Source organism: Mus caroli, chromosome 2, assembly GCF_900094665.2.
Source record: "Mus caroli chromosome 2, CAROLI_EIJ_v1.1, whole genome shotgun sequence".
Lineage (NCBI taxonomy): Eukaryota > Metazoa > Chordata > Mammalia > Rodentia > Muridae > Mus > Mus caroli.
Window position 1 is genome coordinate 170,115,816 of NC_034571.1, and position 17,978 is coordinate 170,133,793.

At 53.1% G+C, this 17,978-nt stretch overlaps 3 protein-coding genes across 6 annotated transcripts in view; all 3 read left to right on the top strand.

The window, feature by feature from the left end:
- Positions 1-312: 312 nt before the first annotated feature.
- Positions 313-5,394, top strand: Mrgbp (MRG domain binding protein). Of its 3 annotated transcripts, XM_021153152.2 has the most exons (6): positions 395-628; positions 1,701-2,043; positions 2,492-2,613; positions 3,496-3,577; positions 3,887-3,961; positions 4,392-5,394. In XM_021153152.2, the coding sequence occupies exons 2-6, from the start codon at positions 1,896-1,898 to the stop codon at positions 4,577-4,579; spliced, it is 615 nt and encodes a 204-aa protein (XP_021008811.1). In that variant the 5' UTR covers positions 395-628; positions 1,701-1,895; the 3' UTR covers positions 4,580-5,394. The 3 variants fall into 3 exon arrangements, 2 of the variants coding, with proteins under 2 accessions (XP_029330597.1, XP_021008811.1); XM_029474737.1 differs by lacking the exons at positions 2,492-2,613; positions 3,496-3,577 and having other exon boundaries at positions 313-628; XR_002377154.2 differs by lacking the exon at positions 395-628 and having other exon boundaries at positions 1,844-2,043; positions 3,496-3,961; positions 4,392-5,379.
- Positions 5,395-8,153: 2,759 nt separating this feature from the next.
- On the top strand, positions 8,154-14,728 carry Ogfr (opioid growth factor receptor). 2 transcript variants are annotated; one of them, XM_021151593.2, is made up of 7 exons: positions 8,154-8,369; positions 9,894-9,962; positions 10,527-10,605; positions 11,337-11,415; positions 12,013-12,079; positions 12,481-12,629; positions 13,132-14,728. In XM_021151593.2, the coding sequence occupies exons 1-7, from the start codon at positions 8,229-8,231 to the stop codon at positions 14,420-14,422; spliced, it is 1,875 nt and encodes a 624-aa protein (XP_021007252.1). In that variant the 5' UTR covers positions 8,154-8,228; the 3' UTR covers positions 14,423-14,728. The 2 variants fall into 2 exon arrangements, with proteins under 2 accessions (XP_021007252.1, XP_021007261.2); XM_021151602.2 differs by having other exon boundaries at positions 8,289-8,369; positions 9,899-9,962.
- Positions 14,729-17,130: 2,402 nt separating this feature from the next.
- Col9a3 (collagen type IX alpha 3 chain) overlaps positions 17,131-17,978 on the top strand; it is a 22,900-nt gene continuing 22,052 nt past the window's right edge. Inside the window, exons 1-2 of the mRNA XM_021179985.2 lie at positions 17,131-17,209; positions 17,750-17,818. Coding sequence (XP_021035644.1) covers positions 17,144-17,209; positions 17,750-17,818 — 135 coding nt within the window. The 5' untranslated portion in view covers positions 17,131-17,143. The remainder of the gene's footprint in view (positions 17,210-17,749; positions 17,819-17,978) is intronic.

The window sequence follows — 17,978 nt, forward strand, 5'->3', positions numbered from 1 at the left end:
AATAATCAGGATATTATTCTGAATACCAGCTCCTGGGCACTTAATATGTGGCAGCTCTTAGGTTGGGAACTTGCTTTATGGCAGGTCCCAGATGGTAGATTATGCTTCACCCAGCCTACAGTAACTAAGCCAAGTTCTGCATGCCAGCCAAGCAGAGGCAAGGGCATGGCCCCTGTGAGATCATAACTCCCAGCTGCATCATATCCACATGATAGCAGTGATCCACCACCCCCTTATGAAGCTTTATTGGGCCACACCTCCCCTGTGGCATTGTGGGAACTTTTCCACCAGCTACGTTTTCACAGTGGGAAAGCTGAAGCCTGGTCACAGACTGCTGACTGGCTCTGAGCCCTGAGCTGTCCCAGACAATGAGACAGGTCAGAGCCAGCACCCTCCATGGTTCCCTGCTGTGAGCATTGTCTGGTTACAGGCCTGAATGAGGGGCAAGTGGAGTGCCAGGACTGGATTCAAGGCTTGTGGCAGCCAGTAAATGATCCTTATCAAGACCCAAAAGTTCAGAGCTACAGTGGCCCCATAGCACAAAGGAGAACAAAGGTTCTCAACATCTTAGTCTGAGAGGCATCAGTCAGAAAAGGGATTCTGATGCCTGGNGATGGCTGAGGAATGGGTAAGTAATGAAACCTGGATGGGTGGCAGGGTAGGACCCATGGCACAGCTGACTGGGGTGACTCAGACCCAGAAGCGACCATGTTCTTAAGGCTGCTGTGCCCAGCCCTTGGCCCTATCCAATCCCATGTAGAGCTACTAACACCTGCCTGAAATTCTGACAGTCTGGATTAATCATCCAACCACTTCTGGAGGGGATCCACTGTAGGGACAGGATGGAGGTACAGGTAGGTGGCAAGGCTGACAGGACCTGGATTTCTGTCTTCTGATGCCAAGGAAGCACTTAATTCTGGGACTGTCATGCACCCAGGTCAGGGCTACTGAAAGATATACAGAGCTTCANTCCTACAAAATGTGATTGTTGGGCTTTAAATTTTTAAATTATTTATGGTGTGTGTGTGTGCAAGTGTGCATACACCATGGAATACATATAGAGGTTAGAATACAACTTTTTTTTTTTACTTATTTTATTTATATGACTATGCTATAGCTATCTTCAGTCACACCAGAAGAGAGCATCAGACCCCATTACAGATGATTGTGAGCCACCATGTGGTTGCTGGGAATTGAACTCAGGACTTCTGGTAGAGCAGTCAGTGCTCTTAACCGCTGAGCCCTGTCTCCAGCTCTAGAGTACAACTCCTANGAATTGCTCCTCTCCTGCCCGCTCTAGGAACCAGGGGTGGAGTTCCAGTTACTGCTGTGCACAAGGATCTCTATTAGATGGGCCATCTCACTCGCCCATTGGGTGTTGTTGCCGCTGCTGCTGCTGCTGTTTAAACTATTTTTCTTAGACAGTTTTAGTGAGGTGTAATTTAGATATTGTACAATTTATCTCTGGCAAGGAGAGACACGCCTTCACTTCTAGCTGTGCAACCTGACTTCTTTTCCAAATTACCTAATCAGGTGAAGCCCAGATTTTGGGGCCGTGTGTGTCATGCTATGCAGACTTGGCTGACTCAGAACTCCTCCTGCCTCTCTCTCCCGAGAGCTAGAATTACAGGAGTGTGTCACCACGCCCATCTGGTACATTTTTAAAGCATAAGGTTTGTTCCTTCTCCCTCTCCGGACAGAGCCGTAGGCAGTAAAAGGGTCAACCACCAGGAGTCGCTGCTGCACCGGAAGCTAGTCTTCGTTGCGCCTGCGCGGACGCGGGCACGCGGCGTTCTCCAGCCCNGCGAGTGCGCGCCCTCCACACCAAGTGCGCCTGCGCGGAGCCTGTAGTAGTCCCCCTTCTCGCGCCGGGCGCTCGTCAGTCGCCGGCGGCCATGGGGGAGGCCGAGGTGGGCGGCACGGGCGCCCCAGGCGACAAGGGCCCAGGCGAGGCAGCCCCGAGCCCTGCTGAGGAGACGGTGGTGTGGAGCCCTGAGGTGGAAGTGTGCCTCTTCCACGCCATGCTGGGCCACAAGCCTGTCGGTGAGCGCCGCGCCGCGCCGCGCACCGGCGTGGGGGTGGGGCGGGATAAACCGTCGGGCGGGCTGGCGGAGCCTGCGACCTCCCACGGGACGGGCTTCCCACTCTGGGGTGCCCTACTAGTCTAAGAGCCTATGACTTTCCTGCCCGAGAAGCCCTCTCCCTGGGGACACTTCTGACTTCCCTGCCCTTGAGACACTCCTACCCCAGGGAACGCCTCCATCCCCCCCCCCCCCCCCCCCCCCCTGCAGCCCCCTGGCCCTGGACCCGCCTACTATACACACCTAGCCCCCCGGAACACCCACCTGCCTTGTGGCACCTCTCTTCCCCTTTGACATGTGACTCCTGCAACACTTGCACCTGCGGGTTTGCCCACTCCTGCCCCTCCTACACCCATGTCCTACGCACAGAGGTGCTGTCCTAACCCTCAACCCACTGTCCTGCCTCTCAGGGGTGAATCGGCACTTCCACATGATTTGTATCCGAGACAAGTTCAGCCAGAATATTGGGCGCCAGGTTCCATCCAAGGTGATCTGGGACCATCTGAGCACTATGTACGACATGCAGGCACTGGTGAGTTGGACCCTGGCCTGCCCATTTACGGGCTGACCNTGGAGTCAAGTCCCAGATCCTGTCAGCTGTGGTACAGGACAGAGCCCTCTTCTCACTTGGGGTTTGGTATGCAGAGCAGAGGTGATCTCAAAAGATGAGGCTCCTTCCTCAGAAAAGCTTAAGTCCTGCTGTGAAAAGCACAGACTAGCGATGATCTCTGACTACTTTTTCAGGGCATCTACCTACCTACTTTAGATTGGGTGGCACAAAAAGCGTCGTGANAGTNGAGGTCTGAGATGACAAAGAAGCCTCGGCCACCGTAAAAAGCAGTAACGGTACAGCATCAGTATAGGAGGGTCCAGAGTCGTTTGAGAGTCTGTATACTGTGGGAGCCAGACTCTTCCTCTTCAGAGAGCCTAGAGATAGCTGTGTCTTGATGGGTAGCTAGGTAACTGGTTTGGAGAGCTGGCAGTGGCTGATGGTTATGCAGGTAACTGGTAACCTTGCTAGTCAGGTTTGTCTGTAGAGTCTGGCAGGCAGTGAGACCAGGTGACCAGGATGGGTAGAGCTGTAGGTGCCTTTAGTTGTTCGTGGTACCCCTGGATACATTGGCCTGGTGGGAGTGTTACAGTGGTGAGCCAGGTCAGGTCCTTATGTGCACATCAGCAGAGCTGCTGTGTCTCCAGGGCTCACTCAGCAGCATGGTCCTCTCCTCTAGTTTTGTTTGGCTGGTGCTAGCCTAGTCCTCTCTAATCATCTGAAAAGCCCAGCTGAGGTGGACTCTGCAAACTGGAGCAAGGACCCCACCAGCTCGCAGCCTCCAGCCTGCTCCTCCTGTACATCTTAGTGAGCTGAGATCCTGTTTTCTGTTTCTTGAAAATACAAAATGCTTTGTGCCGGCAGCACGAGTCTGAGATTCTTCCATTCCCAAATCCAGAGAGGAACTTTGTCCTTCCAGATGAGATCATTCAGGAAGTCCGAGAAGGTGAGACTCGGCCACCACCAGGGCTGGGAATAAAAAAAGCCTCACCAGGCCAAAGGTGGGGCGGTCTGGGGCCTCCAGGGAGGTGTAAGGATCCTGCTCAGACCATGCCTCCAGTGGCACCTGGGAGGTTTTGGGAGCCAAGGGCTGGGGAGAGCAGTGCTCAAAGGCAGTCTCCTGATGGATGCCGTCTCGTGATGGACGCCGAGGCCTGTGTGGGCAGCGAGAATCGGAAGCAGTCATGGCCAGACCGTCCCCCAGCGCTGGCCACCACCGTGGGTTTCCAGTGAACGGCAGCTGTCTCCTCCACAGGAAAAGTGGTCATTGAAGAAGAAATGAAGGAGGAGATGAAGGAGGATGTGGACCCCCACAGTGGGGCTGATGATGGTGAGTGTGAAGTGCCCTTTGGAGCAAACATGTCTCCCCCCAGTCTCCTCACCGCATGTCAGCTTCAGGCAGAGTGAGGTCAGGAAGCCATGGAGTCAAGAGTGAATGGTCACTTAAAGATGAACTCAGTGCAGGTCATCTTAGGCAGGATGGCCCCTGGGAGCCATGAAGGAAGGAACCAAGGGCCAAGGATGGGGGGGCCTCTGAGGGCCAAGAAGGAAGGGGCCAAGGCCGGGAGCATCAGGTGGGCTCAGACAGGAGACCCCCTGGGACACCAGGTTTCTCTTCAAGCCCAGCTGTTCAGGGCACTTACCCAGGGGAACATAACTGGGTACAAAGAGCCTGACGTGCCTCTGATTTCTCTAGCTGAACAGGAAAATGAGATGAGTGTCTGTATATTCTATTTCAGCCAAATGATTTTGTTTCTCAGTTTTTTCATCTTCAGGGAGCTTGGGGAAAGCATTAGAAAAATCCAGCAAAGACAAAGAGAAGAACTCCTCAGACTTGGGGTGCAAAGAAGGGGCAGACAAGCGGAAGCGCAGCCGGGTCACTGACAAGGTCCTGACTGCCAACAGCAATCCCTCCAGCCCCAGTGCTGCCAAGAGGCGCCGCACATAGACACCTCAGCCTCAGGTGGCCACAGAGATGCTCCAACTGCCTGTCTCCAGGTCCCTGGGTGAATGTGGCCATACAGCAGAGATGCTAGTGGGGCTTCCGCTGTGTCATCAGACCTCCAGAGCACCTGATTGGCCCAAAAGACCAGCAAGACCCTTGTCTACTCTGCAGATGGTGAAGCCTTTGAGGCAGCCTCTTGCTTTCTCCTGTGGGTCCCTTGTGCCCACAGTGTGTGGAGAAGAGCTGGTGCATGGGGCCAGAGGACCAAGAGTCAGCAAGCAATAAGACGCCACCCTCACTGTCCTCAGGAGCCAGGCATCCTCCCTGGGTGCCCACTCTTTGCATCTGCTTTTCCTGTAAGACTCCACTGTGCACTGGCATCCAGAGAAGGTGTCTTTGGAGTTCACACAGCACACACTGTGCACAGAAGGCCTCCCCATCTGGGAACTAGAACTGGATATTTTGCCTCATTCACTTGTACTGTAATAGTGTATATAACTTAGTTGGTATTTCACTATTTAATTTTTAAGAAGCCTATTTTACTAGTGTTTTGTATGAAGAAAAATACTGCAGAAGTTAAACCTGTGATGTGTTTTTTTGAGCTGTTTTGTTTTAAGGTAACTACTGAAATAAGTCTGGCTGTTTTTATATGCCAGATACAGAGAATTTTTAGCGGTTATTTTTGTAATTTTAGTAACTTGGAAAAGACCAAAAAAGAGAGTGGAACAAAGGAACTGCCATTAGACTGAAAAACCAATGGCCTGATGGTTGAAGTANATTTTCATTTGCAGAATATTAAAGCATTAAAAAAAAAAAAACCTATCTTGGGAGTTGTATGATTTGCTACTAAAATAAGTTGGTTTTTAAATTTTTCCTACAGAGGGAAAGTTCCCCACTCCAGGATTCATAACTGTAGAGTGCACTTAAGATGACTTCTTGGCATCACTGGATGCAGTGATGAAGGTTATGAGCCTTCATCAGTGACTTGCAGGACACCCACCTCTAACCCCCAAACCCAACCCCTGCTACCTGGCTGCTTCCTGTTGTCCTTCCATACCCAAGTCCAGCTGTTNGGTGGGGTGGGCACAGTGTCCTCTCCAGACCATNTTGACTACTGCCTGNGACTGAAATCTCTGCTGCCATATGCAGGGCCCCAGGCAATGAGAACTAAGCTGGCCCACACCAGCCACTTCTAGTCAGGGCAGTTGGGTCACCGTAAGTGTACCACTAGACCCAGCTCCCTGGCACAGAGCATCCTGAGTTGATACAGGAAAGCTGACTAGTCTAGCCTGTTGTTTTCTAGGAATGACCAGCAGTGGGAGGTCTCTGGGTCTCTCTCCGTAGAGCCTGGACAAGGTCCTAATTGAACAGTTCCCTGCAGCCTCCTGGGATTGGGCAGAATGTAAAGGCCTGCAGCCCTGAGATCAAGTGCAGCACTGTAGACTATGGTCAGACCTAAACCAGTGCTCGTGTNTTCAGTGCAAGAGACAGAAAGCAGTGTTACAGCTTGTTTTGTGAAATGCTTGGGGCTACTCCACCCTGTCCCTACCCAGTGTCCACTCCTAGAGGCTTGTTCTGTGGAAGAAGCCTNGCTGTTGAATCCAGNGCTANCAGGAGAAATGGGGAGCAGATGGCGATGACCCTGTTGAGCAGTATGTAACGATCAGGATGGCAGCCCTCTCTGGTCAGGCTCACTCTTCTAAACCCGTCTGAAAGAACAATCTAGGGGCATGAAGCATGCAGGTGGGCCTGNTCAAGGCATTTGCCTTGAGTCTATTATTTTCCATTTGATCCCCAACAGCCCAGTGTCCCAATCTAAACTCAAACCTGCTGCCTTCCTGAGTTCTGACCTTGTGGCTCACAGGCATGTCCCTGTGTCCCTACGAGAGATGTCACTGACAGCTGGTCTACATATACTGCACTTAGCTCCAGGCAGCATGGCATACTGCCTCTTGCAAATATTACTGTCAGTCCACAGCACATCCATCTTCCAGCTTCCTAGGACAGTTGTGGGAGAGGGGGTGTCTACCCAAGGGACAACTCTGAGTTGTCCCAAGCACCCACTAACACCCCATGCGCGGTTCCCCTATCTAATGGCATTTTAACCAGGTCCCAGCCTGAGCATGGTTGGTGTCAGAAGCAGAGGGGCAGAGATCAGAGACAGCTACAGAGTTTACTTTTTTTTTTTTTTTTTTTTTATTTAACAAGCATATATATTTGTATGGGTGATGTGGAGATCAGAGACAACTTACAGAAGTCAGTTCTTGCTTTATACTATCTGGGTCCCAGGGACTGAGAGACAGTCTCCACAGTGGCCCATCAGTCTGATTTTGGTGGTTTCTGAGGTTCCAACTCAAGGAACTACGGAACTTTAACATACTGTAGTCTCTGTTACATACTGGATTGTTATAGTTAGATACATTTATACTCTATAAATATATAGAGACAATATGTTTTCACCTTGAGATTCCCAGAATGTTGCAGGTTCGAATTTAGTCAAGAAGGCCACACTTGAAGGTCATAAACGTATACATATAAGCCTGATTAACATTATTTGGATTATAGCTATATAAAAGGATTATTTTCTCTATGTAGGCAGTCTTCAAGCAAATTTTGTCAACTATCCTAGAATTGAGAACTCTCAACTGGTGAGAAACTTCAACCATGATGGACTTAGGGTCCTTTACCCGCTGCCCACCCATGTCTCCCTTACCTTCCATTGCTTTCTTGCTTCAACCAGTATGTTACCTAACAAGGTCAAGCTCATGGCCACAGTCGGCAGTAGAGTCCACCTAACATCCAAAGGCTACCTAGCCACATGAGCCCAGGAAATCTGCAGTGGGCAGGAGTGGGACTGAACTCACAAAGCAGAGGGAGTGTGGAACTGGCTCAATTGAAAACAAAAAAAGCCTTGCTATCAGGAGAACCTGCGTTTGATTACCACCTAGAAGCTGAACTTGGTGGTGTGTACCTGTAATTACGGAGCTGGGGAGGCAGAGGCAGTAGTGTCCCAGGGATTTGCTGCTTAGCAACCTCATGTAACCTATGCACTCCAGGTAAAGTGAGAGCTCGGCTGGGAATGAAAGTATGAACAAGCTACTCAGGAAATACTCAATACCGACCTCTGGTGTCCTTGGGCAGTCAAACACACACAGATACACACAAGCACACACAGATACAAAGTGAGCTATTATGGACACAGAGGGCAGCCAGGAAGATCTGCAGTTAGACAGGTCGACAAAGATTAGGAACCTGCACCCAGACAGTCCTCTCGGCTGGCAGGAAGAGGCGCTTCCCGTAGGACTGAGGAGAAACCTCCCTAGCATCCCTCTCTGGATAGTCTGCAGGGAAGTGAAATCTCAAGGGGGCGGACCTGGGGCTGAGTCCAAGGTGGTGCGTCTTCCCGGAGGGGATAGAGGCAGGAATCCCGCTGCACGCGCCTCCAGGGTTGTCCTTCTGGGCGGGGGGCGGGGGGGGGACTGCCTTCTCCAGGACACCGCTTCCCGCCTAGCTCCGAGCGTAGCAGCCCCTGCTGGGGGACTCCGCGCAAGGGCGGAAACTGAGCGGTGGGCGGGACCTGGCGCCGCCCCGCCCCCGCGCTTCCTCCTCTTTCACTTTCCTTTCCGCGGAAAGCGGGTCCAGCCTGTCGAGTATGGACGACCCAGACTGCGATTCCACCTGGGAGGACGAGAGCGAGGAGGACGGCGAGGATGGCCAGGCGGATGATACGACCGATGAGGACACGGGCGACGATGACGGCGACGCGGAGGAGGCACGGCCAGGCCTGTTTCAGGTGCGGTGCGGGAAGACCGGAGGGCGACAGGACAACGCCAGGCCGTGATCGCCCGGCCCAGGCCGCTGTCCCCTAGGGGGGTGCCGGGCCCAGGCCGTGGCGTTCCGAGCGCTGGTGACATCAGGGAAGCGACTGATGGGGGTCGTCCGTGGGTGACGTCAGAGCGCGCCCCAGGGCCTCATCCTGCGTGGGTGGCCTTTCCTCGGGTTGCCCTCCCTCCACCCCACACTCAGCCCCCACCCCACTTCAGACAGCTTCCACTGGCTCAGAAGTGACCCCGNCCTAGGAAGCCGGGAGCAGGGGTCTGTCTGTTGCCCTTAGCTCTGGTAACTTTTGTTGCCACCAAGAGCATGTTCCGTTATACTTTTGTATCAAGCCGCATGTAAACCTCAGTGGCGTTCTGTAAGACGCACTGGCCTTCTTATAGCTGTGATTCCGGGTGTGATGGAGAGCCTAGAAAAACGAGAGTGAGGATTATGACCCCAAAATCCATTCTCCCCATCGCTACGATCTCTAGTTGTCTGTTATGTATGGGAAAGCAGCCCAGAATCTGGAGAAGCTCTCCCTGANCANTTTGGGATGAAGCTGAGGCTGGGTAGTCAGGTTTGTAGTGCAGGCTCAGGCCCCTCCTGTGGGTGGTAAGGCCTCTCAAAATCTCTGATAGAACTGCTGTTTCTCCACAAAAGGTCTTAGATCCTACCTGAAACAGTAGTCACTTAAGAAGAGCCTATCCCAGGCCCGGTGGCACAGTGTCTTTGTCACATTGGGCCAGGGAGAAGCAGGGGTTTACAAAGATGAGGATTCATTCACCCATCCATCAGACCCATCCAGAGGCATCTAAGTTTTTTTTCTTGAGGCTGTGGCTGGCAAAGTAGCTCCCCTTGGGGATACAGCCCAGTGACCATTCACAGAATCATAAGAAGAGAAATACTGAGCCGGGCGTGGTGGCGCACGACTTTAATCCCAGCACTTGGGAGGCAGAGGCAGGAGGATTTCTGAGTTCGAGGCCAGCCTGGTCTATAAAGTGAGTGCCAGGACAACCAGGGCTACACAGAGAAACCCTGTCTCGAAAAACCAAAAAAAAAAAAGAAGAAGAAGAAGAGAAATACTACAGTACTCAGAGACTAGGGTTGGAGGGGGGACACATAAAGATCTTGGACCAAAATGAGGTTGACCAGCAGACCAAGGAGGAGATGCAGCTGGGACTTAAAGACAGAAGAGCATTAGCCACACACCTGGGCAGCTTGCAGGCTAGCCGAGGCCAAGGCTCCCTACAGAGGAAAATCGAGTACTGAGAGGTGCAGAGGTGGTTGCTGAGGCTATTCTAGTGCTACTGTTTGTGTTCAAATAGAAGGATGTTCTTCTAGGGTCCAGATCTGTCTTCTCAGAACCCTGGGTGGGGACCAGAAGAAAAAACAGAAGCACCCATTCCTCTTACATAGAGCTCAGTGATGGTTGGCCCAAACCATGCTGCCTTCATCCTGGACACTTTCCAGTACCTCATCCTTTGTATTTTCTCCCCAGTCTAGGATGACAAGGTACCGAAACTGGCGTGCTATGCAGGACATGCAAAGATACCGACATAACTACCCGGTAGGTACATGTGGCTCCTACCGAAAGTCACAGCCCTCTCCCCAAATAGAGCATCCCCTGGTCTGCTGAAAATCCAGCTTTGGGTTCTTGGGTGTGTTCCTCATTGTCTGGAAGACAAGCCCATCGTCATTTCAGATCCATACCCTTCTAGTTATAGAGTGGTAGAGCATGNTGCCCNACCTGAGCCTCAGAGCCTAGCTTTAAAATGAGGGTTTAGTTTCAGCCTCCTGACAGAACATGTGGCTCAGTGCTTCTCACAGGGCTCCCTGGCTGGTGGTACGTGGGATCATTTTCAGACCATCTCCTCTGTACTCATGAGTTAGTTGCTAGCAGTCCCTGTGGTATTTTGGAGGTACAGAGAGGGAGCTACCATCTGTGGCCTCTGTTGGTGGGGAGATGAGGGTTGAGTTGTCCTCCAAACCTACCCTTGCTCACAGAAAGGATCCCAGGCTGAGCTTTGGGATCTTGAACAGCTATCCCCACTCCTGACTGCATGAGTCTGAGGGGCTCTCAGAGAGAGCTGTTTCTCCTGAGTCCTCAGCCAGCCTTCCTCTGGCCCTTCAGGATTTGACAGATCAAGACTGCAATGGAGACATGTGCAACCTGAGCTTCTACAAAAATGAGATCTGCTTCCAGCCAAATGGTACCTGCCCTCGCAGCCCCAGCACCTTCTGCCCTTGGCCGGTTGTCTAGTCTATTAGCACTCTGCTTCAGGTTGCCTGTTGTCCTCAATCCAATAACATGGCTTCAGACCACCAAGGGAATTGGAGCTTAGATCTTAGGATATTAGATTGAAGGGCCAGAGAATAAGCTTTCCAGGTTTTAAATGGTGGTCTTTCTGTGTATCCCAGGCTGGCCTCAAACTCAGGATCTTCCATCTCAGCCTTCCAGGTACTGAAATTGTAGGCAGGTCTGAGCTACTATATATGTTTCATGACATAAACATTTGAAACTAAACAGTAAGTAGAGTTCTATTGGTGCTTGTCACACCCATCCATTCATGTAGTTACTTTTTGATATAGCTTGGAGAAGGCCATGTGTCTACACAGCCAAGATGTTTGCTGTCTGGCCCTTCAAAGACACCTTCCCTAGACCATGTTCCATACTTAGTCTCTATGGGGATTTCTCTTGAGCACAGAGCTTCCTGTCTGAGAAGATATATGTCCCAGAGAGGAATTATTGCAGCCCTTACTTACAGAAGTAGCCTAGTTACCTAAAACTAGTGTGTGCTTATATCAGATGAGTTATGGACAGCTCTGCTGAGTCCTGAGAACCCTAAAGGAATTGAGAGGTAGGCAGTGATTTTGATAGATCTGTCCTCTGAGCTATGTCAAGGTGGCCACTGTAGCTGACTTCTCTCCATGGGGTGTCCAGGCTCTCTCATTGAGGACATTCTTCAGAACTGGAAAGACAACTATGACCTCCTGGAAGAGAATCACTCCTACATCCAGTGGTGAGTGGACTGAGCCTTAGGGAAGGGGGGCTGGACACTGAGGTGGGAGTTCTCATGTCATGTCCAGGTTCAGATGAGGGCTATTGTGCTCAGGTCTGTGGGCAGGCTTTTATGTNCTGGGAGGGGTGGGAGCTGGACTACATCAGACTTGATTTTTAGCAGGATGTGAATGAGGTACCACAAGGCAGACTCAGAAACGATGCCATTTCCTGGCAAGAACAACATTCCCTGGCTTGAGGACAACCCACTGAGCTGCTCCCAGTATCCTCTTGTCACGGAGTANGTTGTGGGAATAATTCTGCAGGGTTAATGACAAGAAAGAACAAACTGAATCCCTAGGAAGGATAGCTCTGCCCCCCAACAGGTGAAAGGCACACTGGTCTCCGCCATTTGACTTTCTACCATCCAGCCCACTGAGCACATAGGCTGGGGTTCTAAGAAGCTGTCTTACCTGCTCTCGGCCGACTGCCATCCTTACCCACTTCCTTGGGTAAGAAAGGCCAGCTAGCTCCTCCCAGAGATGAAAGAGAGGCACTGAGTTCAAAAAACGAGTTGCTGCCTGGCACTCAAGTTCCTGTGTCCTCACCATCTTCTCAGGCTGTTTCCCCTGAGGGAACCAGGAGTGAACTGGCATGCCAAGCCCCTCACACTGAAGGAGGTTGAGGTAAGAATTCCACCTATGCCAGAATNGGGGAGGGAGGAGAGCTACCCCTTCCTGCAGTCATCCTGAGACAGTGTCTGTCCTGTCTTAGGCCAAAAGAGCCCCATGATCCCACTTTTGGGGACCTCAGAGAAAGGAGGCCAGCTCTAAAAGACTAAGTAGTAGAGATAAGGGCCAGGAGGTCCCTGGACAACAGCAAGGAACACCTTGTGGCAGGTGGCTCAGGATAGAGGTGACCCCCAGCCTCTCGGAGAAGAAAGCTGGAGGTGTGTTTTGTCTTACCCTCAGGCTGAATCAGGGTCTAAGGGAAAAATTACCCTACCTGGTACCCAGGGGCCCACCCAGTGTTCCTTGGGAACAGTGATGAGTGAGGGCCACCTGAGTCCCAGGGGATTGTTTTCTAGGCATTTAAAAGCTCCAAGGAAGTCAGAGAGCGTCTTGTCCGGGCCTATGAGCTCATGCTGGGCTTCTATGGGATCCAACTTGAGGACCGGAACACAGGTGCCGTATGCCGTGCACAGAACTTCCAGCCACGCTTCCACAACCTCAACAGGTAAGGACAAGACCCGCTGTCACCCTCCTGTCCCTGTTGCTTCCCTTTAGCATCTGGGGCTGGGTTTCAAGCAGAGAGGTCAAATGCAGGCTCTGATGCTTGCTTCGCCCAGAGTGTAGTGCTCTCTGGGGCAGGCGGCTCAGGATAGAGGTGTTGTAGGAATTGTGGGGTGATGGACGAAGCAGTTCCTTGGCTTGGGAGTGTTTAATCCCCTCCATCCACCCAGAAAGCAGAGGCAAGGGAGGCCTCCAGATGGCATAGTCACTCTGGGTCAGCCCTTCCTAGCTTTCAGCAGTGTTTCCCAGACAGGAGTCCATGAACTGGGCCATCTCCCAGGACTTGCAGATCCTGTCCACAGGTCAAGGGTACCCAGGTCATTTCCCTAGGTGGGGACCTGAGAAGACTCTAGAACTTTGAGATGGAGTCGACTGGGGATGCCTTGGCCAGATAGGGCGGGGTCCACCCTACCTCCTGTCATACCTCCTGTTACCTACCTTCACAGCCACAGCCACAACAATCTGCGTATTACACGCATCCTCAAGTCGCTGGGCGAGCTGGGCTTAGAGCACTACCAGGCACCGCTGGTGCGCTTCTTCCTGGAGGAGACCCTTGTGCAGCACAAACTGCCCAGCGTGCGCCAGAGTGCCCTGGACTACTTCCTGTTTGCTGTGCGCTGCCGGCACCAGCGCCGGGAGCTCGTGCACTTTGCATGGGAGCACTTCAAGCCTCGCCGAGAGTTTGTCTGGGGGCCCCGTGACAAGCTGCGGAGGTTCAGGCCCCAGACTATATCCCGGCCACTGATGGGACTAGGGCAGGCAAATAAAGATGAGGGCCCCGGGGACCCCTCCCAAGAGGCTGGCACTCAGGGTCGGACCTGTGGATCTGGAAGGGACCTGAGTGGGGACAGTGGAACAGCTGAGGATCCCTCACTGCTGAGTGCAAAGCCCCAGGATGTGGGAACCTTGGATGGGGACCAAAGATATGAGGCTAAGTCCCCGAGTCCCAAAGAAAGCAAGAAGAGGAAGTTGGAGGGGAACAGGCAGGAGCAGGTCCCAGGGGAGCCAGATCCTCAGGGTGTCTCTGAGGTAGAGAAAATTGCCCTCAACCTTGAGGGGTGTGCCCTCAGCCCTACCAGCCAGGAGCCCAGGGAGGCTGAACAGCCCTGTCTTGTGGCCAGGGTGGCTAATGAGGTAAGAAAACGGAGGAAGGTGGAGGAAGGAGCTGAGGGTGATGGAGTAGCCACTAACACTCAAGTGCAGGCTAGTGCCCTGTCTCCTACTCCTTCAGAGTGTCCTGAGTCCCAAAAGGATGGGAATGGGCCAGAAGACCCCAAAAGCCAGGTGGGGCCAGAAGACCCCAAAAGCCAGGTGGGGCCAGAGGACCCCAAAAGCCAGGTGGGGCCAGAGGACCCAAAAGGCCAGGTGGGGCCAGAGGACCCAAAAGGCCAAGTGGGGCCAGAGGACCCAAAAGGCCAGGTGGGGCTAGAGGACCCCAAAAGCCAGGTGGAGCCAGAGGACCCCAAAAGCCAGGTGGGGCCAGAGGACCCCGAAAGCCAGGTGGGGCCAGAGGACCCCAAAAGCCAGGTGGGGCCAGAGGACCCCAAAAGCCAGGTGGAGCCAGAGGACCCCAAAAGCCAGGTGGGGCCAGAGGACCCCCAAAGCCAGGTGGGGCCAGAACAAGCTGCCTCTAAGAGCCTGGGGGAGGATTCTGACTCTGACACTACAGGACCCTCAGTGAGTGAGTCAGAGGAGTTGGCAAGGATTGAGGCCTCTGTTGAACCCCCAAAGCCTTAGAGGTACTCCTCAGTCCTACTCAGCCCACTGCAGGGGGTTTCTGTCTCAGAGCTCTGTTGTTGGCTCTTCTTGGTGCCCCACAGTGCTGGCCTCTCCCTAGTGGTCACTGAAGTGGCCACCAGAGGGACTGAGGCCCTGCCCTCAGGGAAGGCCAAGGCCTTCAGAAGCCTCCTTACCTCACTGTGTCCTCCACTGCCCTCTGAGCCCTGTGTTGTGAACAGACCCTAAGGGTCTAAGGGGAGGGGCCTCTTTTCTTCGTCTGGTGCCAAGTGAGGCCTTTTCTGAATAAACTCTTTAGGCTTTGTCTTTTGGTGTGGCCATGTTCTGTTTGGTTGCCTGTGACCCTTAGCCTTCTCTCTTGTCCCCAGTTGAGAGCACTGTGGCCAATGCCACTTATGGTACTTTGTCTACAAGCTCTTGCTGGGAACAGGTTCCAAGCGCAAGTACCCAACACGGGCCTCTCCTAAGTGCCTTCCAGCGGAACCTGGATGTTGTGGACTATGCCATTAATCCCGGCCCTGAAGAGGGAGAGGGAGGTGAATCTCTTGAGTTTGAGGTCAGCCTGGTCTACAAATCAAGTTCCAGGACAGCCAGGGCTGTTACACAGAGAAACACTGTCTTGGGGTGTGTGTGTGTGTGTGTGTGTGTGTGCAAGGCTGGATCGTCAGCCCCTTAGCTGTCCTGGCTTTATCCTCTTTTGATTCCCCAATTCAAACCTTGGAGAGGAGGAAGACACACATCTTTGTGTAAATGAAGTGGCAGTCAAGCACAGTTAGCCCTGAGTTGAACCTAGGTGCCCTTTCTTGACGAGGTCACGGTACAGGGCCCTCCTAAGGCTAGCTCAAGGAGGCTATGAGTCCCTGGCACCTTAGCTGACATTTGGCTCATTGGTAAGGCTTTCATCATGACCTGGAAGTAGATGCTCTGAGACGCATAGAAGGCATCTGGTAACCTCAGTAGGGATCCCTCTGATCCCAGGTGACCAGTTCTCTCTGACTAGATAACAGGTTCAAGTTGGATGGGGAATACAACACTTGAAAATGAGGAGAGACTCTAGGCGTGACTGGCCATTCTAGCTCACTTGAACCCCTCACCTTCACCAAAGCAGGTAAACAGCTTCATTCAGTTCTGCACAGCTCAAAGGCAGGTGCTGTGAGGTCTGCAGATATGGGGGGGGGGGTAGGAGGGAGGCCTGAAGGCCAAGTCTGCCTCCGTGCTAACTGTTCCCTAGACCCACTCTAAAGGCCATCTGTGTCTCATCTGAGTGGCTTCCACCAGTTAGTTGTCCAATACACCACATGCTAGGTGCTGGGGTGGCCAGAAGAAGAACCTGAGTCAGGTAGGAGGTACATTACAGGGGCCATGATATCCTAGTCTTGAGTTGAATTAAAGGGTCACCTGTCCAAACCCATGGAATGGGCTGTTGAGAGTTCCCAACTGCATCCTCTGCTGTCTTAACTGCTTCCCTTATCACATGTTTCTGATGAGGTGTTCTGATGTGTCTCAGGCTGCTTGAGAGCAAGGCTTTCTAAGCTTTGCCTTGTTCNCTCCCATGTATGTTCACAGGCACCTGCTGCAGAGCTGGGCCAGTGCTTGGTAGTGGAGGGAGGATCTATTACCTCACAGGCAGGTGAAAGCCAAAGCTTTCCATTGGGGCCATTTTGCTTATAACCACACCCTTACCCTTACCCACCCTACTGCTTGTGGACGTTGTACATCGTGGTGCGGAGCCTAGTGCGCACCACGATGTACAACGTCCACAAGCAGTTCTTTCCTTTTTTTTTTTTTTTTTTTTTTTTTTTTTTTTTGTGGTTTTTCGAGACAGGGTTTCTCTGTGTAGCCTGCCTCTGCCTCCTGAGTGCTGGGATTAAAGGCGTGCGCCACCACGCCCGGCTCACTTGTTACTTTTGTAGAGGACCCATGTTCAATACCCAGCATTCACCTGGATGTTCATAACCATCTTTTTGACTTCTGGGCACCAGGCATGCACATTGTGCACATATATGCAGGCAAAACATTCATATAACCTAGTAAAATAATNTGAAGAAAGATTAAGGGAGATTACTGGGGGCCTGCTTCCAGGTCTTAACTTTGGGTCCTTATCTCCTCCAGCCGCCTTGAACTTCTGGCAGCTTCTTAACTCTTCCAGTTCATCTTGCTTCCTCCTGGGTCACAGGGTGCNGCATAAGAGGCTTTCCAGTGGTGGCTGAAAAGAGCCATCCAATATCACCTGCACCAGAACCTGGTTTTAAGCTCTAGAGAAAGGGCCGGGGTGGCTAGCAAGAAGTGCTGGACTGTCACTATACAGAAGCCTTGCCATGGTAGGCTTTGGGAAGGGAGATCTACCCACAGGGATNCTCCTAGGATTTGGGCGGCCTTGGGTGTGCCCTTCGCAGTTCTTAAAAGATGCCCTTCACTGTGAGGGTTCTTCCAGGAGAGGAGTGGGAGAGAAAAGAGTCTTTCTTGTGCGCTGAAAGGTGCGTGTGTAACGCGCGGTCCTGGGATAATTTTAACTCAAGAGGAGGGCCAGAAAATGTTGCTGGGTTTTTTCTTTCCAGCCCACGCGGCGCCCCGCCGGCTCAGGTGGGCCCGGCTGAATGAGGGGCTTGTGCGCGGGTGGGGCGGGGCAGGGCGGGGCACACGGCCTCGCGCCGCCCCCAGCCCCTCTCCCCACCCTGCTGTCTGTCGCTCGGCGCCAGCCGCTCAGAGCGCCTGCCAGCCATGACCGGAGCGCCTGCCCTAGCCCTGCTGCTGCTGGGGCAGCTCCTGACGGCCACCTCCGCGCAGGTGAGCGCGGGCCCGCGGGCGCTTATGGGGTCGGGGATAGGGCCGGACGTCGAACCGAACAGCCTGGGACAACTCGAGACCCTTGGGCCAACACCTGAGTCCCGCCGCCAAGGACCCTCGAGGACATCGGTGGCAGTCTCTACACCGCCTCTCCGGCTGGCGAGTTCTGGTGATGCAGCTGAGCCCCACGGACACCAGGACATGTCAACCATGATCCTAGGCTTCCATTTGTCTTCACCCAACCGGGTCAGGCCGCTGCCAAGCGCTGCCACCACTGCCACCACGCTCTGAACACACAATGTTGCCTTTGTTCCTGGAGACTCCCTGCGGGGCCGCAGCACAGCCACTCCTGGCGCAAAGGAGGATAAACTGCCTTGGCGCCAGGCTCCAGCGCAGGAGACTGGGGTTTTTTAAGGCAGGCAGGGAGGAGGATTATGGGCCACTGTCACAGGACCCAGAGTTTCTTGGGCTGGGGAAGATGGGACGGAAGGGCTGACATGTTGGAAAAGAAGCCTACCTAATAACTTATCTCAATTTCAGAAAGTGGGACCTCGAGGNCCCCCTGGTCCCCAAGGGCCTCCTGGAAAACCCGGCAAGGATGGCATTGATGTGAGTTGGGAGAGGAATGGGGAAGGTGCCCTGAGACTCCTGGCCTTGTGACCACAAACCCAAGCGCCTCTTCTGAGAGTTAGGGTGGCACAGGATACCCAAGTGGAGCTCAAAGGACCTCGTTTGTCTTTGAGGCAGATCCTGGGGTACAGATGACAGG